At 50.7% G+C, this 24,857-nt stretch overlaps 1 protein-coding gene and 1 long non-coding RNA gene across 4 annotated transcripts; one reads left to right on the top strand and one right to left on the bottom strand.

Annotated features, from left to right (window-relative positions):
• Nucleotides 1-3,722: 3,722 nt before the first annotated feature.
• Nucleotides 3,723-24,153, top strand: C10H3orf70 (chromosome 10 C3orf70 homolog). The gene is made up of 2 exons (XM_033069216.2): nucleotides 3,723-3,944; nucleotides 21,043-24,153. Exons 1-2 carry the CDS (start codon nucleotides 3,770-3,772, stop codon nucleotides 21,594-21,596), a joined length of 729 nt encoding a protein of 242 aa, XP_032925107.1. The 5' UTR covers nucleotides 3,723-3,769; the 3' UTR covers nucleotides 21,597-24,153.
• LOC117001048 lies at nucleotides 13,440-21,036 on the bottom strand. Of its 3 annotated transcripts, none has more exons than XR_004418904.1 (3): nucleotides 20,892-21,036; nucleotides 20,679-20,795; nucleotides 13,440-20,256 (listed from the first exon to the last, which is right to left on the bottom strand). It is a non-coding gene; the product is annotated as an uncharacterized LOC117001048 (long non-coding RNA). The 3 variants fall into 3 exon arrangements; XR_004418903.1 differs by having other exon boundaries at nucleotides 13,440-16,346; nucleotides 17,450-20,256; nucleotides 20,679-21,036; XR_004418902.1 differs by having other exon boundaries at nucleotides 20,679-21,036.
• Nucleotides 24,154-24,857: the final 704 nt, after the last annotated feature.

Here is a 24,857-nt window from a genome sequence, read left to right on the forward strand (position 1 = left end):
CCAACCCAAGTGCCTGGTTCCAGGGGGGACTTTTCTCCAGGACTGGAGAAGGAACCCCTCTAGGCCCAGCGAACTGGGCCAGTTTGCCCCAAATCACTCGTGTGCCACAGCTGAGAGCAATCCAGCTTGGCTCAGAGGTGAAGCACTGCTTCCACACGAGCAGGCTCCGTGTGACACGTTACACAACAGCGCTGCCTGTGCTGGCTGCTCTGTCATCCCCGGGACACGATGTCCTGCCCGGGCCAACCTCCCTTCTCCTGTGCCTCGTGCCCTGGTGTTCACCCGCGCTGGGGATCAGCTGGGAAAGGGCAATTCCCGTGCAGCAGGAGGCTGCGGAGCAGAGGACGTGCCCTTCCTCTGGAGCAGCAATCTACTCTAGGGCCGAAATACTTCTCGTCACCTGCAACACCTGTGTGCTGGTGCCTTTGATGGGTCCGTTTCCTTCATCGGGGATTGCTGAGAGCAGAGGTTGTTCACACCAGTAATGTCTCTCCTGACAAAAGTTCATTTGTCAATTGGCATCGACCAAAGCAGCCCAGCATCGATCGTTCTGTGTGCCTGACGCCGCAGCAGCAGCGGTGACACTGCCGCGAGCTCCGTTCCCAGCCCCGTTCCCAGCTCCGTTCCCAGCCCCGTTCCCAGCTCCGTTCCCAGCCCCGTTCCCAGCTCCGGGCGGGCAATGCGTGGGAGCCCTGGCCTCTGGCCGGCCCCGCTCCCGGCATGGCACAGCGAGCCGAGGGGCAACCACAGCTCCTTGGCCCCCAGCCTGCACGGCAGCCTGATCCAAAGCCCTCGGTGCCAAGTAGCAACCACCAGCCTGTTCTGTGAGCTTCTTTGGTAAATTGGTAACAGCCTTGCACAGTCCCCATCAGCTCAAATGCGCAGTGGTGCCAGAAATACACCCATGAGTGAAATGTTTCTTCATTTAACAGGAGAGAACAGAGCCCTGCGCAGAGGAGAACTTGATAACCGCTTGGTGCAGGATTAGTTTCCCCACCTGTCTTTTTGAGCCAGTTAACCATTTTCACTCAGTAGGAAAATATCTGTTAAATGTTTTCCAGGTCAAACCATCCCTACAGGTGAGGAGTGTCCCCAGCTCTGCACACTGGCATGTCTGACTATTCCAAGCTGACATGAGCCGAGGTTATACAGTTCTCTGGCACAGTGAGGCTGTGGTGACACACAATGTGAGCTGGTTCCAGTCTGTTCTTAATCTTTGGGCCCTGCTTTTGCTTTCATGTGGTGTCTGGCTGCATGTCTGTGCTTTCTGCACAGCAGGGTGCTTGCTTTCATTCCGAGGAGATTCGGTGTCAGCCCTGCGAGCACCCGTGGCCTCTCTCATGCAGCTGCAGGATTGTTAGCTATCTTTAATTAAGTCAGTGAACTCTGCCAGTGCAGCAGATGCCTCCATTAACTGCTCAGCCACAGGCATTGTGCAAAACAGCAGCGAACGGGAGTGCACCAAAGGGGAGGATTGCCTTAGCTTTGATCAGAGTGCCCTGCAGCACTGGCCTTCAAAGGGAGGCAGAGAGCTCCCTGCCTTAGGCGGCTCAGAAGTGCTGTCCTGCAGTGCACGACCAAATTGGATGGGGCTCTTAGGTCTTGCCAGAAACACCTACTCCTTCTCCTTTCTGTAACCCTCACTTTACCTTCCTTATTTCTTTTGAACAGAAAGTGATCTGACGGGCCAGGCTGGTCTGAGAGCCCTTCTGGAGTGAGACAGTGCTGGAGAGGAAGGACTTTGAGCCACAGTTCTCATGGGAACTGAGCTGCATCCCTCATTTGCTGCTAGTAGGCTCCAGGGAAGAGGGGGGACATCAGGACAGTGTCAAAAGAAACACCTGGATTCGCAACCAGTTTCTCCTTTGCTTGCAAACAGCTGAGCAAGGTCCTCAATATTTGCAGATTTCAGTGGGATTTCAGCAAAACAAAGATAGGTAAGCCCCCAGGAGTGTCAGAATACTCTGTTTCCAGTGTAATAAACACTGGAGACATTTAAAATGTACAGGCCTGTAAGGTCTCCCACTCCCAGTGACCAGCACCAAGGGAGGCTCAAAGCCCCTGCTCAGTGCAGCTGGGCACCCATCTCCTCCCAGATAGGCTGAGTTTAATGGTGTAGCCATTCCAGATCCGAGGTGAGGGCACAGCTGGGACACAGTCATGTGGCACTGAGGTGCTGCAGGAGGGGAACATGGATGAGCAGGAAGGGCCAGCAGCATTGCAGAGACCAGGTCTGCACAGTCAGAGGTGGTTCAAAGCCTCAGTGCTACTCTGTGCTCTGCAGTTGTGACCCATATCCCTTGGTCTGACCCATAAAGTGTGGAGCTGATCACAGCCACACACCAGCAACTTGGCTGTTCTTAAACCCTTCTTATTGGCAAGAAGCAAATGGTACTTTCAGCACACCTTCAGGAGGGTGTACAGGACAGGGACACCTCTGGGATCTGTCCGAGGACAGACCCCATATGAGCTGTCTGGGAATATTCTGGAGAAAACATAAAAATAAGTATGTTTTGACTGTTTCTGACATAGAGCTATTGGGTATTGTACAAAGACAAGGGACTATGAAAATGACCATTTGATTTCTGTTCTAACCGAGAGCTGGCTTCAACTCCCAGTGCTGAGCAGAGCAGCAATAAAAGTGCAATTTTCTTTCAAACATAGCAGGGAAACAAGTCCACCACCACACTTAGGAAACAAATAATGTAGCCATGGCTCAAGATAAATCCGATCTTTAATTTTGGCCTAAAGATATGATTGTTGGAAAATAACAATACACTTTCTTATGTTTATTAGCGAAAATTATATCTACTGATTATTTTACAAAATGAAAGACAGGGGGTTTTTTTTAATCACTGTGTGCTTAGAAAGAAATGGGTTTCGGAATTAGATTAAGTAACATGGTGGGATAAAAAAGCATCTAAAACATGCCTGTGCTGTGGGCCACTTTGCAAGCAGCTCGGTGTCCTGCTCCCTAGGCTCTGGCACTGCAGGGGTGATCTGTGTCCCCCTGTCTCACAGACTAGCAAAGAACTGCAGGTGTGGAGCGCCCCAGATCCCTCGTAATCGAGGCTGCTTGCCTGCTGCCCGGTGCCAGGGTGCCCGGATCCCGTTTTTATCAAGCCCGGTGGTGTCTGGAGAGGAGCTCCACATGGCCGGGGAGTGCTGGGGGGAGCCTGGCAGCCCAGCCCAGCCCAGCCCCGGCGGCCGCAAGCGCCCCGGGAAGCAGTGAAAGGTCACAGCTGCCGGCAGCGCACCGGAACCGGCCCGGCCTCACCCCGCCGCGCAGGGCTGTCCACCCAGCCGGGGGGCACAGATGGGGGCACAGCCATCGAGGGCGATGGCCATCGCGGGACACGGCCGCCAGGGCACATCGCCATCGAGGGCACGACCAGCTACGGCCATGGACACAGCTATTAGGGGCCACGGTCACCGCAAGGCTCTGCCATCGTGGGGCACGGCCATCGAGGGACAGAGCCATGGGAAGGTACGGCCATCGGGGGACAGCGCCAGCGGGCGCTGCAGCCCTCGGGGACCCGCGGGCGGTGCTGCGGGACCGGGGCGGGGCGGGGCGGGGCGGGGCGGGCGGCCGGGCCCTGCCCGCGGCGCTGCCCCCGCGGCGCTGGGCGGGCGGGCGGTCCCCGCTGCGGCTCGGCGCCTTCTCCTCCTCCTTCTCCTCCTCCTCGTCCTCAACCTCCTCCTCCTCCTTCTCCTCCTCCTCCTCCTCTGGCCGCTGCGGCGCGGGGGCTGCGGGCGGAGCGGCGGCGCCATGAGCGGGGCGGCGGCGGCGAAGAGCGAGAAGCTGGACGAGGCTCAGGCGCTCGCCCGCAGCTGCGCGGGCAGACCCGACTTCCAGCCCTGCGACGGGCTCTCGCTCTGCGCCACCCACAGCCACGGCCGCTGCTTCCGCCTGCACTGGTGCTGCCACCTGGGATGGTGCCACTGTGAGTGAGGGGGCGAGGGAGCGGGCGGGGGGCGCGATCCCGGCGGTCCCCAGTGTCCTGTCAGTCATGAAGCGCCCTGCTTCCCCGCCCGTCCCGTCCCGTCCCGTCCCGTGCCGCGCCGCGAGCAGCCCGCTCCCGGAGCTGTCCGTGCCCCAGGGGTACCCTCACCTCGGGCGCTGCTCTGTACGGGCGGCAGCGGCGATGCCCGGGAGTTCTCTCGGGGCCTGGAGTGCCAGTGCCCCTCGCCCCCGTGAGCCGGCCGGAGGGTGGGCTGTGCATTGGCTGGGCACCGCTGTCATTCGCACTCCCACTTCATTCTCGGTGCAAATGGTTTTCTTTTTACAGGCATAAACCCCTTTGAGCAGAGAGGTAACTGCTTTAGGCTATATATAGCAGATAGCTTCAAAATCCAGCATTGAGCCAACTCTGGTGAAAAGGCACCCAACGACTTTAATATCTGTATTCAAGATCCTTATGTATCTAATCATGGAGGCTGAGATTGAACTGTGGATGTCCAAACATAGTTTGATGAATAATTAATCATGTAGAGCCTTGAAGAGCAGGCTTTCCCAGCAGCGTGTTGATGCGAGGTCAGGAAATGGTGATGGAGCCATGTGCTTGGGTCATGTTGTGTTCTGGAGATCTTAAAGCTTGGATGGTCAAGGTTAGCACTGGACCCTTATGTGAGGGTTACTTGGTAACATCCCTGACATCCCATTCTCCTTTTAAATCCATTGCCATCTCTCCCTGCAATTTAGTCACCTTCACGGATTCCCCTTCACATGCACTTTTTGCAAATTTTGTTTCACAGGGAAAAGGGGCTGCCCCAAAAGCCAGCTTCTGTATCAATTAAATATGCATTTCAGGAATTTTGCCTTGATTTGGGATTAATTTGAAAGCAGTTCAGGCAGAAGGTTTTCTTCTGTCTGTTCCCCGCGTAGTGTGTGGCACAACTGGCTGTGTGAGAAGTGCCACAGTCACCTGTTGCACAGGGACAGGGATGTCTCACTGGTGTTTCATCGATAACACAAAGGCCCTCAAGTTATGACCTAGATTCTTCCCAACATTTCCCTGGTCTCAGTTATTTGTAGCCACCATCAAGATAGAAAAGCTTATGAGCACTCTGCAGTACAGGATCAGAGCTCAAAGTGATGCTTATAAACTGCTTATAGACCCAAAATCATCTGGGAATGGTCCTGGGGAAGGGAAGTCAAAGATGGAACTGGGAACACCTGGAGAGGCGATTGCAGAGAGGGATGTGGGGATTAGGCTGGATCACGAATTGCCTGTGCGTCAGCAGCGAGAGGTCTGTGTGGCAGAAAAGCCAAACCCAGAACCCCAGCCTCTGCTTTGGGATGCATTACCAGGAGCATGGCAAGTGTGCAATTCAATTAGTCTCTTCAGCTCAGTGATGAGGAAACCAGGCTGATGGGCTGAGCTTTGAGCGTTGCACTTCATAGAGCTGGAGGACAACTGGGGAGGAGATCTCACAGAGATCGGCTTAGAAAAATATGCTTTAAAGGGGGTGCAAAAGAAAGGGCTGTTTGGTCTGTAAAAGATTGAGGCAGGGAGAAACGAAGGGAGGAAGGGATGATGAACTTTGCAAAGTGTAAGGTAGCCTTGCAGAGCAGCTGGGTTTGAGTCCTCCTCTGCACAGACATGGCAGATAACCAGGTATCTCTTACCTGTGACAAGGAGAGTTTACATTTGGATATGGGAAAATGTCGTAACTAGAAACAGAAATGCAGCAGGGGAACAAAGTACTTGAGAAGGTGAGGAGTCATGGTCCTTCAGGGAAGGCTTAGACTGGTGTCTCTTAGGCATTACATGGAGCTGCTTCCCTCTTGGAAAGACCACTTGACATACCATCCAACACTTTGCTTCTGTGTGGCAATTATAAGATTTAAAAATAGTTACAGCATTTGCAAGAAGTACAGACTTTCTTCTCAATTCCTCCTTTATGGCTAAGGAAAAGTTGAGATATCTTTGCCTCATGAAACCAGGATTTTAAATGGAAGATTTTAAAGGAAGTCAAACACTTCATTGCCTTGTTTAATCTTCTGAAAGACATGGTGAAGCGTGCTCCCTTCTTGCTCCTCATTTCCTAATGCAAATTTCAGAGCTAAGGATCTCTTTGTATCCTGCTCCTGTGGAATGAGTTGAGTTGGACTTAAAAGGGGTAAGAATGAGGTCTATAATGGGAAATTGTATAGAGGTCAGAGATGTAATTAAACAGCATTGGGAGACACCTTGCATAAATGCACTGCTGTAATACCGACTAGGGAATCTTCAGAGGGTTCTTGAAAATGCTTTTTTGTGACTCTTAAGAGCTGTATTGGGGAACAAGAACAATTAAAAGCGCCATTGAAGTATTATTTTCCATCAGTGGCCAAGGTCCTGGAGAATGTCAACTCAGTTAAAGTGCACTTACACTGAGAAATTACAAAAACTCACCATGCCATGATGAGTAGATTGTCTCCTCATGTGTATTCAGGATCACATCTGCTTACTTCAGTGACAGGAGCAATTTAGCGTTGCAGAGCCACTTGGCTATGGAAGGAATAATTGAGAAAGAACCCAGTCTGAATTCCCCAAAGCCATTGTGGCTAGCATGCTCGGAAGTGAGCAGCACTGCCGGCGCTCTCTTTACCTCAGATGTTTCTCTGTCTGTAAAATGGCAATAATAGCTGGCAGGGAGATCAGAGACTGGTGTATCCAAACAGCTCTGAGAGCCTCAGCTGCCCTGGGTGTCTGTATGACTTCTGTGTCTAAGCCTGGAGTTTATTTTAGCTCCCTTTCAGTCTGTTTCGGGCTCGGTGGGGAGCAGATTTCCCAGTGTGGTGTTTCTCTAATGCACTCCCGTGCGTGGGGAGCTCTGAACCCAGGTACAGCCTCCAAAAGAGGGGCATGAAAATCGTGCAGGATGGGTGTGCCTGGGGAGCCTGGGGTGGGAGGGTGCTGCAGTGCCTCGGGTGTCTGCCTGGGAGTGCAGGAACACCTCGTCCCTGATGCCATAGCTGTCCTCAGCCCTGCTCCCCTGGGTGCTGCCAGGAGGCTCTGCCGCTCCAGTCTCCACATGGAAGCAGGGTGAGAGGTCAAGCCTCAGAGTCCTTTTCCTAGCAAGGAAGAAGATGTTGGCCCAGGAGGTGTTTTTCACTTCAGCTTCTGTGTTTGTCCCACTACACATTTCTCCTGCTTGCTCTGTGCCCTGCATGCATTCCCTTTGCCAGGGTGGCAGACCCCTGTTCATCTTCCTCCCCTCACCTCTGACAGCCTTGTGAGGTTTTGTTTATTAGATGCAAGCTGAGAGCCTTAAATTACTCTGATCTACTTTTTCCAGAGCCAGAGAAAACATGCCAGAGGTAGGTCTGCAGCAAGGTGCCTGCCTCCCTTTCCTCACCTCGGGATTTCCACTGCAGCTGTGATTTGCACTGATGCTGGCTGTGAGGCTGCTGGCTCTGAGGTGGTACCTGTTTATGTCAGAAAGGATCAGATCTTCAGGGTTGCATCTGTCCTGGCCTGACAGCAGGACTTCAGCTGCATTTTGCTAATTTTACTTCCTAAGAATTAACTGTGAGAAAAGGCATCATGCTTGATACAATTAAGAGCACTCTCATGCAACTGGGTTCATTTGTAATCTGAATATCTTGCATTCTGTTAAACACCCTGCAAACCCCTCGGTACATTATGCTGCAATTATCAATAATACATGATGAATCGTGGTTCCACAGCAGTTGCATCAATAGACAGTAATTGTGCCACCTTGTATTAGCCTTTCTATGCTTTTTTCCCCCCTGATTCAGCATCAAAAGAACAGGCTTTTAGTTCTTTAAAGCCTCTTGCATATCTTATATTGAAAATTAAATGTAGCAAATAAATTTCAGTTTCACCACTTTTACAGGTTCAGCTGTTTGGAGCCTTTACAAGAAAACAAACCAAGCATGGGGAAAGTGCGAGATCTCTGTTGGGAGGCCAGGAAGGGAACACAGTTGCCAGGTTTAGGCAAGGAACAAGACTGTGGTGGCAGGAAGGGTTTTAAAAAACTCACCTGCCCACCCAGCCCTGCAGTTTGCTAGGTGGTGGATAGCACTTGCAGGTGTGCCTTGGATTAGTTTCCCATTCCCTGGTATGCATCACAAATCATGGCACTGTTCAGCTGGAGTTTGCAGCCAGACCTGGCAGGTTCTGCATGAGGTCAGGCAGCCCTGGCAAGAGATGCAAGGAACTGTAAATTTTCAGCCAAGAGGAGAAAATGGGTTTGTGTGATGGGTGGCATGCCACAAAGGGCATGTGTTTTTTGGGTGGTTTTGGGGAGGAGGGCCTCTCTAAATTGTGCCATGCTAGCAGTATTCTGGGAATATAGAACTAGAGTACATTTACATTTGTTGTTCACCTGAACAGGCAGCCCAGGGTTTCTCTTGGCTCTCAGAGCTCCATTGTTTCCTCCCAGTGTCTGAGAACACCTGGCAGAGGCACAGTCCCTGTGTTTGGGGTCTGGTCAGTCCCACTGTGTGCTGGCCAGTGGAGGGGTTATCCATTCTCCACTGCCCACATCTGCAGCCAGGGAAGGAGGCAAATCAGCACAGTCACTGCACCTGGGTGTGCTCTGAGCCAGTACTGCACCTCAATTCTTCTCTGCTTTAATCACCAGTGATTTTTTTTTATAACATTTTAAAATGAAAACATTTGTTGTCTGTCACACAAAGCTGGTGAAAGTTCTCTGTCAAGGCCATCCTTGATTAAATCTCTTCCAGGGAGATGTGGTGTGTGTCCAGGGCAGCTCCTGCCTGCCCTCTGGCAGGTACACACCTGGCCCAGGTGCAGGCATTTTCCCTTGCCACACAGTGATGTGTGCAGCATTTCAGTGTCTCTGTGCACACCAGCAGCATTTCCAAGGTGTCTCTCCCCCTCTCCAGCGACAGAGCCATCAGCAGGGGCTCTGACAATCTCCCAAGCCCATGCAATTATTCAGACCCCAGTCTGCTTGTGGGAACTGTGAGGAGGGAATCAGTGATGGAGCCGTGCTTTCCTGTGACAGAGCTGGCAAGTGAGCTGAGATGGTATGGGGAGGAATTCAGGTGCATCCTGAGAGGGTTTGGGGATCTAAGGAAGAGCTGTGCCTGCCTGCAGCCAGTGTCTGTCCATCCCTGTGTATTAGAGGAGCAGCCACAGCCCTGGGCTGCTCTGCAGCACAGCATACACTGTACATCTCCAAAAGCCTTGCTCTTACACCAGTGGGTTTTCCTTATGTTGGTTTTTGGTGGCTGCAAAACTCATTTCCTCATCCAGGAGGGAGCAGAAGGGCAGCAGTGCCCCGGTGCTCTGTGTCCCTGTCTGCAAACAGTGATGGGGACTGGAAGCAGCCAGCCTGGCAGTGCTGATGGCAGCTTTGAATTTCCAGCAGTACTGTTCCACAGGGCAAAACTGCATCCTGATGACTGATTTGTTACATAAACAGGGAAAGGGACTTGTAACATGCTTCCCTGAAATTCTGAGTACTTGGAGAAGCTCATACATTTTTCTTCACAGAAAACTCTTGTCTAAAGCAGAATGAAGCAGTGGGGCTAGGAACTCTAAGGCTGGGAATTCCCAGAAAACACAGCTCTCTTCTCTAGAGGGAGAATGACCACAAATCCTGGGACAAATAGGCATTTTAATTTACTTCTGATCTGAAAAGGATTCGAACATTCATCCTGTTAAGTCCATTTATCCACACAGAATGTTTTTGCACGGAGTGAGGCATTATGCTGAGTGCCAGGCAGGAGCTGCAGAAAGGTGGATGTTGCAGCTTGTAATGGGAAAAGACTTTTAATGAGGATTTGTTGCCTGTGGCTGTGCAAGATCTTCTCTTCACCTGTATTTTGAAGAGCTGTGATATTCCAGCTTCGTTTCACTAAGCTGTACATACACAACCAAGAAAGAATGTCAGCTTAATATATTCTGAAGTGTTACTCTAAGGGAAAACACTGCCAGTTTTTATGGGTGCAGCATCCCAGACCTGGATGGGATTTTGGTCCTTAGGTTATAGTTATAATCTGGAAATCACAGTATGAATTTACCATTAATAAGAGAACCCGCATGTGTAGATTCTTTGTACCCTGTGGAAATGTCAGTGCCTCTGGGAGAAGCTGCTGGCATTCATTTGAATCCTTACTATAATATTTAGAGACATGCATGTTCTGTTATTATTAACAAAAGCCCAGATATCAGTTAAGAGAATTAGGAATTCAGGAAAATCTCTGAATTCAGGCTGCTTGCTTAAAAGTGGCTCATAGGACTAACTCTTGTACAGGTCATGTGTGATGGAACAGAAATCACTTCACTTCCTTCTCCAGAAGTCTAAGAAAAAGGGACCTGTGTACCAAAACATACCCTGCCAGCCAAAAACTCTGTCATGCATGACTATGAGGCTGCTTTGTAATCTGTCTGTCCACCTGAGAGACATAATTCACTAAGAATTTTATCTGCTTGCTCCAAACTCAGTGATCTGTTGGTAAGAGCCTCTGAGAGTGGCAGATAACTGACACCTTTCCTCTGTGGCTGCAGGAAGGGTTAAGTGCTGGTTTTGTGAAGCCTGAAAGGACAAGGCTGGGGATATTTCCTACCAGACACAAGTACTTCTGAAGAAAAAGTTCATTAATCTTGTGTTTTGTCAGCTGGTGGAGTTGTCTGTGAATTCAGGGTGTGCTGAGCCCTGCATGGTAAGAGCTGGGCCTGTGCTCCTGCTCAGAGGCTGCTGGCACTTTTGTCACTGCAGAGGAACTGCCTAAAGATAAAATCTGCATGGAGCACAGTGCCTGTGGTGAGCGTGTGGCTTCCTTCCTGGACTCTGCAGGTGAGGGAATCTGTTTGCCAGTCTGGATCTGCGAGCCTGCTTCGTGCCAGTGCCTGGTGCAAAAGTGCCTGCTGTCACATCATCCTTCCTCCTGTGGTGCTTGATGGATGTTTCCTGGGTCTTAAATGGCAGCCTGTGGTCATAGCCTTGCATTGTCCCATGAGACTGAGTCACAAGATTGTTGTCCCTGTGACTTCCATCCTGCAGGTCTGCAGAGCTGGCACTGCTCAGGTCTGCTGGAAGCACTGAAGAGGCCCCTCAGGTGCTTGGCATGGCACCTCCAATTTCCTGGCAGCACCTGTGTACTCATCAAGAACACATTTTGTCACTGCTTGTGTTGCTGCAACCAGCAGAGCTGGGCTTGTAGAGCAGGGGCATCTTGGGGTGTTCTTATGTAATGGCTCTCGATTTAACCATGCTGCTGTACACTTCATGACTCACTGCCAGCCTTGGTAACTTATTTCTGCTCACTGGTGAGGCTCTACTAGAAATTTGTGTTTTTATAAAGGACAAAAAGCAAAATGCTTTACTCACAAACAGTGTAAGATGTTCCCAAACTCCTGAGAGCTGTGACAGTGTGGGCTTAGCTGCTGATGGATGGCACAAGCTTATACTAATGCAAAAGCTGCTTGACAGTAGATTGGATTCCAGGTAGAGCATCTCTCTCTCTCTCTGCATATAAAGTGACCCTGGTTTAATGTGTTGTGGTTTTTCTTCCAGCACCTCCATGAATTTATCTGCCCACAAGATACAGAGTATGTTTTCATAATGACTTTGATTCTTCCACTAATCAATTTTTATGTAGTGACTGATCACAGAACTCAAGAAGTGCAGTTCATGCAATTTGGAGGTGTTTTTGCCAATAGTTGAATATATTCACATAGATGGAAATCAAAAACCTACTGGGAAAGTGAAAACTGATTGCTTGGCAACTGGGCCTTGTTTTTAACATAGCCACACTTTAATTTAGGCCATGTAACATTTGGAATTTATATGTAACCTACGTTGTAAAACAATTTCAGCAAGAGGCATGCATTTGTATTCCTGTTCTCACTGCTGGCTGTGGAGCTCGAGAGCCCACACGTCTGCTCTCAGAGCTGCTTGTTTGGCTGTGTGCTTGCACCCAGCCCTGAAATGACTCCCTGCTCCCAGCTCTGTGCCAGGCTCTGTCTGTCCCTCTCCCAGCCACACATGATGCTGGTGGACACCTGTAACTGTTGCAGGCAAGGTGCTTGGCTGTTCCAGGCTGCAGAGCTGCCTGGTTGGATTTCAGTGCTTTTTTGAGCCTGTGCCCCACTCCAGGTATTTGCACTCACTCACTCACTCACTCACTCACTCACTCACTCACTCACTCACTCACTCACTCACTCACTCCCTCCCTCCCCTGGTCCCTGGTGAAAGATTGGGACAGCATCAGGTGTGCCAGGGTGGACTGACCAGCTCTTGCAGCCTGCCTGCAGTCCAGCAGCATTAGCCCAGCTGTAGGCAGGGCAGGTGGAAGGAGCCACTCACCTTTTGCTTTGTTTTTCTTCCCTGTGCCACTAGACCTCGATCTGCTGGCACAGCAGCCGTTCTCCAGCTGGTCCTGTGGGATCTTGACTCTCTGGATGTGAAGCCGAGGGCGATGCTCTCACCCCTGCCAGCACTGGCTCACTCTGCCACAGCACAGAGCTGTTTGTGCTCCCAGCTGCACTGTCCAGGTGCTCCAAGTCACTTGCCTGCAGTGGCACTGTGTGACACAATGGCTCAATGTGATATCCACCTGCTCCACCTCCACTAGTGGTACCTGGGCTTCTGTGTGTCGATGCAGAGCATTGCTGGATCCCATACTCCTCCGAGGGGAGTGTTGGTGCCTGTACTTGCACTCCTCAGCTCCGTGTGGTGGTGAGTTTTGAGCACAAGCAGGGAGAGCAGTCCTTTAAAATCCCCAGAAACGGGTTCTCTAGAGGCTTGTGATAGAAATAGCTTGGTTTGAAGGGTATGTGAATGGAGATGTGCATGAGGCACCAGAACAGTGCTGAGACAAGGGTTAGAAGAGTCTGTTGGGAATAAGGACCCTGTTCCCAGCACTGAAACTGAAGAACGTGGTGGTGTCCAGCCTGAAGGCTCCTGCTCCCACACAGCCACTGCACAGATGATGTGTCAGCAGGAGGTCCTGGGCTTTGGCCACAGGAAGGGATCAGCACAGGTACAGCACATCCCATAGGCCACTGTTTCTCCTGTCAGCCACCAGGAAAACCCTGTGGCCACAGAGATGTGTCTATTCCAAGCTGCAAAACCCAACCTCCTGCCCCAGCTGTCCCCTGTGCATGCAGAGTGCAGGTCTTTAGAGAGGACTTTCCCTTCAAGGACCTGGTGAGCTGTTCTGCTTATTTGAGAATTCCCAAGAAGGCTCAGGTTGCCCCTCTGCAGCATGTACAACCCACCTGGAAGACAACGGGATCTTGTGTGTCCAGTCCCTTTGATTTCCAGGCAATGCCATGGTTTTCTGGGTAGTTTGACATGGAGCTGTGTTTCTGTTGCTTTGTTTCCCTATCAGTACACTGCCTGGCTGCATAGAAACCATGGGCTGCTGGAGCTTGAGCAGATGGTGCACAGGGATGGGGTTGTAGAATAAATATTTAGCACTAAGCCATTTTTTTGCTATTTTCTCTACTCAATTTTAAAAATATCTAGTGTAACTTGGGGGATAAAATTTCTCAGGGGAATGTGTAAGAAGTGGCTGTTCTGGCCTTTGGGGGTGGGTTTGGAAGGGATGTTGGAAGATGAATATCCTCCAACATGAGGATGAATATCCTTGGGTAGTGTTGCCCAGCTGCTGTGCTGGCAGAGGTAACCAGGCCTGTGCTTCCATGTTTTTGGAACCCAGCATGGAGCTGGGGTGAGTAGCACCTGTAGTATGGGTGACATTCTCCAGATACTGGAAGGAAAGATCTCCCCAAGAACACACACGTGGAGTGTGCTGATGCTTAGTGCCTTGTTGGGTGTTGGTATTCTGTTCCCTTACAATGGTTAGTGAGCAAATACAGCCCCTTTAAGAGGCTTTATGGCTGCATCTCTCAAGCCTTCAGGGTTGCTTTTTCTTTAAGTCCAATAAATCCTTGTAAGCAATGAGAGTAAAGAGCAGGGATGATGAAGGAAGCTCCAGGGTCTGTTTGCATTTAAGTGTTACCTGCTCTTAAACTTATGTGCACAGATACTCCTCAAAGGCTTAGACAGCTCACAGCATGCACTGTCGTGATCCTTTTTGTATATAAAACAGATCAAGACAAAAGGACATTAAAATACAAATTTGATGAGGAAAAACTTCCTGATTTTTTTCCCCCCTCTGTGTTGGTTTCCTGTGAAAAGCGTTGAGTCAGGGGCTGGCACAGCTGTCTGGTTGTACAGCAGGGAGGGAACACCTCTCCTCCACAGGAGAGAGCTGGCAGCTGGATGGAATTGCTCCTAGGCAGCCACTGCCAAAACATTGCTGGGCTGGTTCTGTGTGCTTGGATGGGATCTGGAAGGGGATGGATTCATTAGTGCTGTGATGGAGGTGCTTCTGTGAGAAGGAGCTGTTTGCAGTGATACATTCTGTTAGGGCAGAGCCTGCCAGCCCTTCCTGCTGCACTTCCAGCCTGCTCAGGTCCTGCTGCGTGGCTCCTTTTTCTGTTGTTCCTTTCTGAGTTGATTTGTGCCCTTGGAGTCTCTTCTGTGATCCCTTTCTGGGCCTTCTAGTTCTGCCAGAATTCCTGCAGGTATGCAGAACGTTCTGTTTGCATTCCCCACACTAGAAATGTTTGAGCAATCTCAGTGCTTTTTCAAAGTTGTTTGGACAAAGTGCAAGGCAGAAATATCACTTGCACTGAGGTGCTGCATATCTATATCTAAGAGGCTTCTTCAAGATGGACAATCATTTCAGTTTTGCCTTCATTATAACCACCAATGGCCCAGTTCAGCTCTACTTGAGCCTGTAACTCTTTCAATGCCTCAGTGTCCTGAAATGTTTTCCATTTCCTCTGGTGGCTCATTCCACATCTTTTGTTCACCATGCAGCCCATGAGGATTTGCTGATATGACATGATGTCTATTCCATATATCACAAAGAAGTGCAGACTGGGTGAGCAGTGGGGTTTTTCACATGTGCCATCTGTAAATGTGCTCCAGATTTCTCCTTCCATTTGTTCTCACCCCTCTGGAAAAGTTAGTACTGTGCTCTAAGTGTAGTTTGGAGTTGTGATAGTCCTCAATGAGTATTTATGGATAGGGCAAGTTTTGTTTGCAAGAGTTTGTTGTTCCAAGCTGTGCAGGTGACTGGAGAGAGGAGGAGGAAAGCCAGAGCAGTCATTTTGTCCACTGTTCAGCTGGCAGGGCTGGAAGGCTGTGACCCCAGGTAGGCGCTCAGCCCAACATCACACTTCCCAATGGAATTCTACTCTGCTGGGCACTTGGCAGCAGTGGTGTGGTGGGCAGCTCCAGCAGGCTGAGGATGCTGAGTGCCCTCCATAAACCTGTCCAGGATGTGCAGCGAGCTTGGCCTTGGTCTGTGAAGGAGGAAACCCTCCCTTGCTCCAAGGTTCTGCTGTGCCAGGGGTGAATGCCCACCTGGTTCTGCTGTGCTCCCACTCAGAGCTGGTGAACCTGTGCCATCCATTGCCCTGGGGAGTCCTGGAAACCCAGGTGGGTGTGACAACCTTTGTCCTGCCCTGGAGCCACTGTGCTTCTGCTCGGAGCTGCTGCCAGACAGCTTCTGTAGGCGGCAGAGCACTGCCATCCACACCCTGCCTCTCCAACAGCCAGGCTGGGCTCCCCTGCCACACCCAGGAGATGTGGAACAAGTGCTGCAGGTGAGTGTTTGGTTATTCTCCATCTTTTGCTGTGAGGAAAGCCAGTGCTCGAGAAGCTCGTCCCCAAGGTTTCCACACACAGAACAGCTGTGCAGGGAGCTCTCCTTGGAATAATGCAGAGCCCCTCCGAGGCAGCGCTGTCTCCTGTCACACATGCATTATGAATGCTTCCTTTGCCTTCACTCCTTCAGAGCTGTGTGGTATTTAATTAGAGGTTTTTATGTTCTTCATAGTGGGACCAATTCCCCTCCCATGTGAGCTGAATTTTTTGGCAGGGTTGAGAGTGGCAATAGCAAAGTCTGGCAGAGCTGGAGTGAGAATCCCATTGGACTTCAGAAGGGAGGGATCAGTGGTGCTGTTACACAGGTGTATGTTCAGACTGCACCAAGTCACCAGGATTTGGGGAGTAGCTTCCTGCTGGTGAACAGGACACATCCCTCCACATCCTCACTGGGGCCTTTGGCAGCCATGGACTGTGCCCTGGGGTCACAGCTCCAGCCCCTCTGGAGCATCCACCACAGCCAAAGGCACAGAAATTCCACTGGGATCAGAGCCTGTTCACCTTCAGCCCACCTCTGCTCGGGACTTCCACAAGTGCTCAGCCCACACAGGAGCAGTTCCTGAGCTGAGCCAGGTCATGTTCAATAGCTGCAAGTAGCAGGTTTCTGTTAACCTTGCTGATTTTTAGAGATAGAGGAGCTGGCAGATGGGAGGCTGTAGAAATATTTGTTCCAGCAGCTGCAGGGGGAAAGAATACATATGAAAAAAAGCTTTTATCTTTCAGTTAATAGATGTCTAAATGCCTTGCATACGAACAAATATCCATGGTATGTATTGCTGACTTAGACTTGTAAGATCCACAGCTCTCTTAGCATTTTCTGAAGTGCAGTGCAATTCATGGTGTTATTTATTAGGACTAAGTCTTCCTTTTGAGAGGGTAAAATTTGAGAATTTGTTGTAAGAAACCTCCCTTCTGAAAGCTGGACTTTATTTTTTCCAATATGTCAAGCACATTAATGAGTGTTAGAGGTAAACCAGAATGCTGGGATGGACAGAAGTGGAAAAGAAATTTTTCCAGCTGCACCTCTGCTTATTTCATGGTTAAGTTATTTTGTATTAGCCATGGAAATTGCTGTCGTTCTGTGTCTGTTTGGTGAGGATGCATGCAGACTGCCCAATTAGCAAAAAATCTGAGAGAAGTGACCTCGTGGCTTGTCTCAAGGCTTGAGTTGAGGTTTTGGAAGCAGGAGGCTCTGTAATACAGCTTCTAGTCAATCAGCCACATAGTTCTGGTTATTAGTGCCACAAACATAAAAAATTTTCCACGTTGCCTGAGTGTGCTGGAGACGTGCAGGTGATGATAGAGCTCCCTGCTCTGCTGGATCCTGCCTTAGCCTGCTGGCAGGCTCACTGGAGGCACGGAGCCAAGGCTTTGGGGAACAGCATCCATCCAATTTGGCAGTAGAAATCCTATTCCTGTGCACACAGCAACAGGGAGATGAGCACTGCCCAGCACTCACTTCCTTGGACATAGTTGAATAGTTGTTCTGCAGTTGTGTGTTGGCTGTAGCATGTGCCAGGTCCCTGAGGATTTGGTTTGTGTGCTGGCACAAGGGCCAGCAGAAGAAATGGAGAAACAATTGTCCCTTTCTTGTTGTGCACAGGCTGCTGTCACTTCAAGGGGTCACACAGAGGAGCAGTGTTTGTGGGGGATAATGCCTCAAGCATGGAGCAGGCTCAGGGGGACAAATGCTTAAGTGTAGCCTATAGACCTATTTTGGGTCTCTCATTTCATGATCTCACCTGTCAGCCAGTGGCTGTCATGGACACCCAAGACTTACCATGGCAGTTATTCTGGCAGAGCCTGATTTCACACAGTTGCTGTTTCCAGGAGAGGAGCAGGCTCTTGTTTCCCCCAAGCCCTTTTGCTACGGTGGTGGAAGCGCACAGCCAGAACTGTGACACCTCTTCACAGCAGCTCTTAAAGTGCACAAGAACTTCTCAAACTTCTGCAAATGCAGCAAATTTCTTTTCACAGGATTTGGAGTTTGATTTTTGGACACGGGTAGTATTTTTCCTTCACCACTTTCTGCATAGGCAGTGCTGGGGAAGCGACCCAGGAAACAGCTTCGGATGCGGTGTCTTGTGTGGCATCTGTATTTGTGCAGAACACTGTCATTTACAGGAGTGTTCATCAGCACAGCACAGTCACAGACTTCTTCAGCGACTTGGAATAAATAGGCAATAAGTTCTGAGCTAGTGTATTAGATGGAATGGAGCAAATAGGTGCTTAAAGTACTGTTTTATCACAGAGTGCTGCCCACTGTTTGGAGTCAGCAAAAATATTGCTGTTGATTTCCACAGGTATTTGATCAGATTGAGATGGAGTATAAGAGAACCTGGGGACTTGTGCTTCTAGGGGCATTTCTAGTGAAAAAGCTTGGCAGTCCTGCAAGTTGCAGGGGTGGGAGGCAACCTTATTTCTCATTTCTGCATTTACTTTTCATAGGCTGCATCCTGGCTGATGTGTTTCCATGTTAGGGGTGAGGAGTTGTAACCGAGGCCGTGAGCACAGCATTGTCCATGGCTCAGTCTGACGGTCCCAGTTCTGAGCACCTGGTCTAATCTGTTTGAAATTGCCTCTAAAACCAGATAAGCCTTGACAAACTTGTACCAGAATTCTAAAGAATTGTAGAAATCAGTTAATGTAGAAAATTCTCTTTGCTGTGTGTTGGCTGGTTCCTGCTTTTCCCTGGCAGAGCTTGTCCTTGGAACGTGAGAAGCGTTTCAGCCCCTGTGGGGTCACACAGACAGGCTCTCACATCCTGTGCTAAGGGAATGGCAGCTCTTTGTTCCTACCCTGGAATTAGCACCAGCAGGGCAGTCCTGAGACATGCAGGGAGCTGCTGTGTGCTGCTGCACTGGAGGAACAACCAGCTGAGCTCTCAGCAGCTCCTTGGCTGACCCAGCTGCTGCTTCTCTTCTTTTCCCAAAAGAGGAAAAACAAACACCAAAAAAGTCAAACTGAGGAGTCTTTGCTTTACCATTCCATGCCCATGCTGTAAGCTTCCTTGGCTTAAATACATTACTTTCTATTCCCAACATCTCTCAGCCTTCTGCCAGCACGTGGTGGCTGTTTTAAGTGGAAAAACAGAGTCCCGTTGTACAGACACATTTTTTCTTTATCCTGGTAAAATCTTCACTGGAGCCTTCCTTGGACTCTTCAAATAGAGGCAGCACAGAATTGAATTAAGAAACATTTTTCACCAGTATTTGGTTTTATTTTATCATTGGTTGTCAAAGGAGTCCACACAGAAGCACTCCAAATCTATGGATAAATAGAGCATCGTGGTTTCAGGCAAGGGCAGGCTGCACTTCAGTTTCCATGAGCTGAATTTATTAGACACTGTCCCAGCCAGGAGCACAGTAATCATCAGCTGTGGGGCTTTGCAAGGCAGTGGCATATTTAATGTTCACTAATTTCACAGAAGGATTTCTGGGAAGCAGCAGATGGCAGGAAGCCGTGGGCTGCTGCTGTGGCTGTGAGGGTGAGGAGCTTCCTTGGGAAGTTCTGTCCACAAGATTTGAGAAATCTCCAAGGGACTCCATTGCTTTGAGACCACCAAGGATCTGTGCTGGAGGAGTGAGAGCTGTGCCTTGCCTCTGGCTGCTGATGCCAGCACTCATTCCTCTGAGTCACAGAAGCTTTAGGAGCTACACCATGGTAAAGAGATGGCAAGTGGAGAGGATGGCTTTGTGTTTTCTGTCATCCAGCCATAAGCAGACAGGGGAGAACTTGGGTTGTCACTGAGCTTTCCCCGTGGCTCTGTTAACAATTACCATTGCACAGATCGTAGGGAGGAAACACTGGATGAGGTATTCGAGGGGAGCTGGTCAGAACTATTCACACACTTCCTTCTGCTGCCAGCTATGTCTGCGCTCTCCCGTGCCACACTGCTGGGCTTTTCCCTCCCCGTGCTGGAGCCTCTCCCACTCCAGAGCTCTTCCTGCGGTTCCGTGGCCTTTCTGCTCTGCTCGCTGTCCTTGGGCTCCGGGGGTTGGAAGTCCCAGCCGACTTTCACATGCCCCGTTTTCCTTCCAGCAGCACTGCGGGGAGGGAAAAGCCTTGCCGGTGCTCGAGGTTGCCGTGACGAGCCGGAGCTGGCAGAGCACAAGCTGTGCGGGGGCCGCGGAGCGCGCACCGCTGGCAGAGCTCTTCCCGGGGCTGCAGGGATTCCCAGCCTCGGGGGGGATTTTCTGCTGCGGAGCCGCTTTGCAGGGCGAGCGAGCCCTTCCCTGGGGCTTACGGCATCCTGATCTAGTAGGTGTCCCTGCCCACAGCAGGGGGATTGGAATTGCGATCTTTAAGGTCCTTCCCAACGCCGTTCTGCGATGTTCCAAAGGAATGGGGAACTCGGGGGAAAGGCTGCATCTAGCTCTGAGCTGGAAACACAAGCACTGAGCCTTCTTCAATGCAGGAGCTTTCTGCCCCTCACCTGGAGAGCTCCCAGCGCCCGCACAGCCCCTCCGTGCTTTGGTGCATTCGCTGCCCGTGCAAAGCAGGAGCTGCAGCGCGTGCAGCAGAACTTCAACAGCCCCACCACTCACAAGGCTTCTGGAAATATGTGCTTTCCCAGCGGATGAGCCCCTGGGGAGACATGAATTTTTCAGAGGCTTCATGCAAATAAAATGCAGCATTTTACAGTCTTAGGCATACCCTCAGGTTTCTCAGTTTTTCCTGACATAGTCCCAATTTTCTGCTCTCTTATTTATTTCTGTTAGTGAAGATGTTCAGTTCACACTTTGTTCTGCTCAATATAACCAACATAATCCTATTTTCTTACTACTTAACCAGATAATCAAGATGCCAAAAGCATTTCTATAGCTTGAAAATTCCCTTAAAATTCTAATTGTAGTAATGTATGAACTTCTGGTTTATAATATGGAAAAATACGATTTAGTCATCAGAAACAAAGAACATGGAATCACAAGCAAGGAGAATCACTGGAATAATAATAATCATGTAATAAAATTTTGATCACTGTAACAAAGATGTAAGCTAGAACTTACATGTTATGTTCAGTGAAGGGAAAAATACTCTGAGAATCTTGACAGTTTTCTTTCTCCTGGAAGGTGGGGTGGGCAGACTTGGCATCTTTCCCATTTCATGGCTGTGGAGTTGTGCCCCTGGAGTAAATTCTCCAGAGTTAGTCACGTCCTACAGCTGTCCTCGAGGCAGGGACAGGGAGGGGGGCAGATCTGGGTACAGGAGGTTGTGGTTACCTGCAGCATTAGGTGTCAGAGGATCCATATCGGGAGAGGCCATGAGAGAAGCAGCAGCTGCTGCAAGCAGGGAACTGTTGGTGTCAACGTCATCGCTTCTGCTCAAACTCAAAGACAACAACCTTTAAACGTTGCTGCTGTGTCCCCACAGGTAAATACGTGTACCAGCCCATGACCCCCGTGGAGCAGCTCCCCAGCACCGAGATCCCCGTCCGCCCCCGGGAGCCCCCCAACACCATCCAGATCTCGGTGTCTCTCACCGAGCACTTCCTCAAGTTCGCTCCCGCGTTCCAGCCGCCGCTGCCGCCCGAGGCGCCGCAGTTCTGCACCATCGCCGACCTGTTCATCGACAACTACCGCGTCAAGTGCATCAACGGCAAGATGTGCTACGTGCAGCGCCAGCCGCCCGCCCCGCACAGGGCAAAGCCCGACGACGGCTCTGGCCACAATGCCTTAATCACAAAGGAGAGCAATACACCAAAAACAGAGCACTGCTCGTCCCCCTCCAGCTCTGAGGACTCTGGCATCAACGCGGTGGGGGTTCACTACGTGGAGTCGTGTGACGAGGACACGGAGGGGGTGGCCGAGCTGAGCTCAGAGGAAGATTACAGCCCGGATAGCAGCTGGGAGCCGGACGAGTGCCCGCTCCTGTCGCCCTCGCAGTGCGAGATGGAAGTGATTGAGACTATAGAAACCACTGTGTGACCACACAAGTCGGCATCAGCTCAGTCCACTTCTTTCTCAGTAATGTTGCTTTTGTAGTATTTCTATTTTCCGTTTTTTCTGACAATCCCTTTTTTTCCGGTGCACTTGATATTTCAGATTCCTGTCATGGGAGCGTGGTCACAGGACTTATATATGGTGAACTAGCAGCAGCCTGAGCAATTTTAACATGTTCTCAGCCTGATCAGCTCTCCCACATCTGCACGTAAGGTAGTGACAAATCTTCAGACTTTTCTAGCAGAAATAGGCCCTTTTGTTGGTCTGGGTTACCCCACACACAACTTCTCACACGAGGACATGCCACTTGAGATGTTTCCACCCATGGGGTTATTGGCAGAGGTCCCTCAGAGCATGGGGGTGCACGCCTGGAGCAGCAAACTGAGGTGCCCTTAGACTTTGTCCAACAGCTACATGAGGCTCCTCCCGTCTCTCTGTCCTGGCCCCGTGTCCGGCCTCTTCCCTAGCGCTGGTGCGACCCTGCTCCGAGGCTGCGGGCACCACGCTTCCAGCAGGGTGAAATGGCAGGCTAGAGAATGCACAAAGTGCCTCCAACTTTTCTCCAGGCTATGCACCGAGCAGCTGCTGAGGTAGGCCAGGCTCTGAAATCTCCTGAGAAGGCAGGTCTTGCTCTGGAGGGGGATGAGTTGAGTTGCCTGGATCTTGGGAAGGGGGTCTGGCTTTTGCAGGTGGGCAAGGAGGGGGAGCAGGCAGAGGCGGGGCATGGCCATCTAACCAATACCACACTGGACTGGGGAGTACCAGGACAGGCGAAGGAAGCGACTACCTCCGAACACCCGCCCTCGGCTCCGCCTCTGCCTCCTCCTGGGCTCTTTGGTGCCAGACACTCAGGACCAAAAGGCTTCAGGGTCTGTATTTGCCTGAAGATTAACAAAGTTTAAACAAAAAGAATTTTACCAGCCACACCACTGTGTTGGCAGAGCTTGGGGACAGCGTGGAGATGCCCCTGGGAGGTGGCCCACGGGCTCGGTGGCATGTGAGCTCGTTAAAATACAGCCTGAGGTCATCCTAGTGGAGAGAGGAGGCTTTGGCTCCTGCTCCACTGCTCCCAGTCCAGGAGCACGCTCGGAGCAGGGGTCCCTGACCCAGCCAGTAGTGGAGCTGTCTCACAGGAGGTTCAGTTTCAGCCCTGCTTGAAGGAATCAAAAATGTCGCTCAGATTGCAGGCAGCTCCACGGAGCTGGAGCCAGTAACTCCTGTGTTCCTGCAGCGTTACTGCCATTCCTTGTGTAGTTTCAGAAGTCCCTGGTGAATCCAAGGCTGTATAAACGTGTACAGTTAGTGACTGATCCTAGATTATAGTCTGTGGTAGAGGATGGCTCATCTCTCACTGTATCCTGACAATGTATTCCCAATTTTATACACTTTGTAATCAGTATCTTTAGAAGACATTTAGGCAACAGTATGTGTCTGTGCACATGCCCGTGTCTAGGAGTTTCCATGGGTGGATATAAAGTAATGCTGTACTTTTTAGACTAAGACTTTCAAACAAAAATAATAGGTTTTATAGTTTTGATGACTTACATAAAAACGTGCAATGCTTGTGAAATGAGGAACTTGGGCCATTGCATGAACAGATACATTCTCACAAGGCACCTGAAAATACTGTTTTTCTGAGGGCATTTAAACAAAGGCTGTAGTAAAACTAAATAGGATTTATTTTGTTTTTAAGGGTGGGGTTGTTTTTCTTGGCTAACTACAGTTTGTAACAACATTTTTGGTGTCTTTGGACCATTCAGACACATTCCATAGGTAGAAGGAAACATTATGTATAAACCTACAGCATTTATCCATATTTAACCTTTCAACTGTAACCTGAGTGGAGAGCTGAACTAGCTCACTCTCATGCCTGGCCTCTGAGCTTTTCTCCCAGAAAGAGGAAGAAGGCTCTTCCTCCCCTGGGAACAGCTTCTCCTTCCCAGGCAGGATGGGTGGGCTGGCGCAGCACAGCCTTTCCCAAGGGCAGGGAGCTCCTCGCCAGTTCTCCCTGGGGCACCAAGGGCAGGGAAGGTGAGCAGGACCCCCCTGCCCAGCACAGCTCACCTTGTTTGCAGGCAAGCAGGAGCCACAGCCCTGCCTGGGCACTGGCTGGGAGCACGGTGACCTCGGGGGGTGCTGGTGGCAGAGACTCCAGCAGAGCCCTGTCCCCATCAGGATCCATCCTTCCTTAACTGTAAGTAATTAGCAATACCCACAAGCTGTGAGTGTCTCCTACCCAGGATTTGTTCAGATGTCTTAAGCACAATAAGCTGCCTCTTCCTTCTGTTGTTCCTGGAAAATGTCAGCGGCGCTCTGGGGAGTGCTGGGGCTGCTGGAGAGTGCTCGGGCAGGGCCCAGCCGCGGGGATCTCCTGCTCCATCACACACCCGGCTCGGAACACTCCCCCGGAGAACGGGGCTCCTTCCTTTGCACAAACACGGCTGTGGCCGTGTTGTTGCAGCCATGCCCTGAGCTGGCTGCTCCCCCTGCCAGGGAGAGGTGTGTGTATATTTCCTCTTGAATAAAATACTGAACAACTGGCCTTCTGCTTGTCCTAACTGCCTGTGTGCTTTTTGTGCTAGAGAGAAGCATTCCAGGACTTCCAGCAAAGGAAGGGCTGCTCACAGCTTCAGATGGCAGCCCCTGACACAGCCCCCAAGCCAGGCAGACAAAGGGAATAAACAGGGGGAGCACACAAGGCCCTGGTAAGTGCTGGAGCTGGTGAGCAGCCTCATGGCCCAGCTCTGACTCCCATGGAAAGAGCTGCCCCAGCTGATGTGTGGCCAGATTGAGCTCTCTGACTTACCTGTGCAGGTGTGGCTGCAGGCTGGACACATCCCATGGTAGTTCTTCTCATGGGCAGGAGGTGAGCACACAGGGCACCTCAGGCCCCAGGGTACTGGCACTGCTCCTGTCCAGGTGATTCCTGGTGCTTCTGTGTTCCTTGGAGGCAGCTGTGCTGCTCCATATTCTTGCTATTCCGTATGAGATCCGCAGAGATCAGCCACAGGAATTCTGTGTGCAGGGAGAGGAACACCCACCTGGGAGCAGCTAGGACCCCAAGGGCACCCCAAAACACCCAAGTGCCAGGGCTAAAGTGAGCAGGGGGAAGAGGAGTGTTTGTGACAGCACAGAAACCCCACCAACACTAGGCTGAGGTGCTGAGAGCAAAGTGCTAAAGGTCTGTGACCATCAGTGCCCATCACACCCACTCTCTATCCCTTGGAAGGGCCCCCAAGGGCCTGA

The sequence above is a fragment of the Catharus ustulatus genome, chromosome 10, assembly GCF_009819885.2.
Source record: "Catharus ustulatus isolate bCatUst1 chromosome 10, bCatUst1.pri.v2, whole genome shotgun sequence".
In the NCBI taxonomy this organism is placed as follows: Eukaryota; Metazoa; Chordata; class Aves; order Passeriformes; family Turdidae; genus Catharus; species Catharus ustulatus.

Bases quoted from the DNA above. Each gene is read 5' to 3' on its own strand.
- C10H3orf70 (XM_033069216.2), top strand. From the start codon at position 3,770: ATGAGCGGGGCGGCGGCGGCGAAGAGCGAGAAGCTGGACGAGGCTCAG. The intron at 3,945-21,042 runs GTGAGTGAGGGG...GTGTCCCCACAG, and splicing joins CCACCTGGGATGGTGCCACT to GTAAATACGTGTACCAGCCC.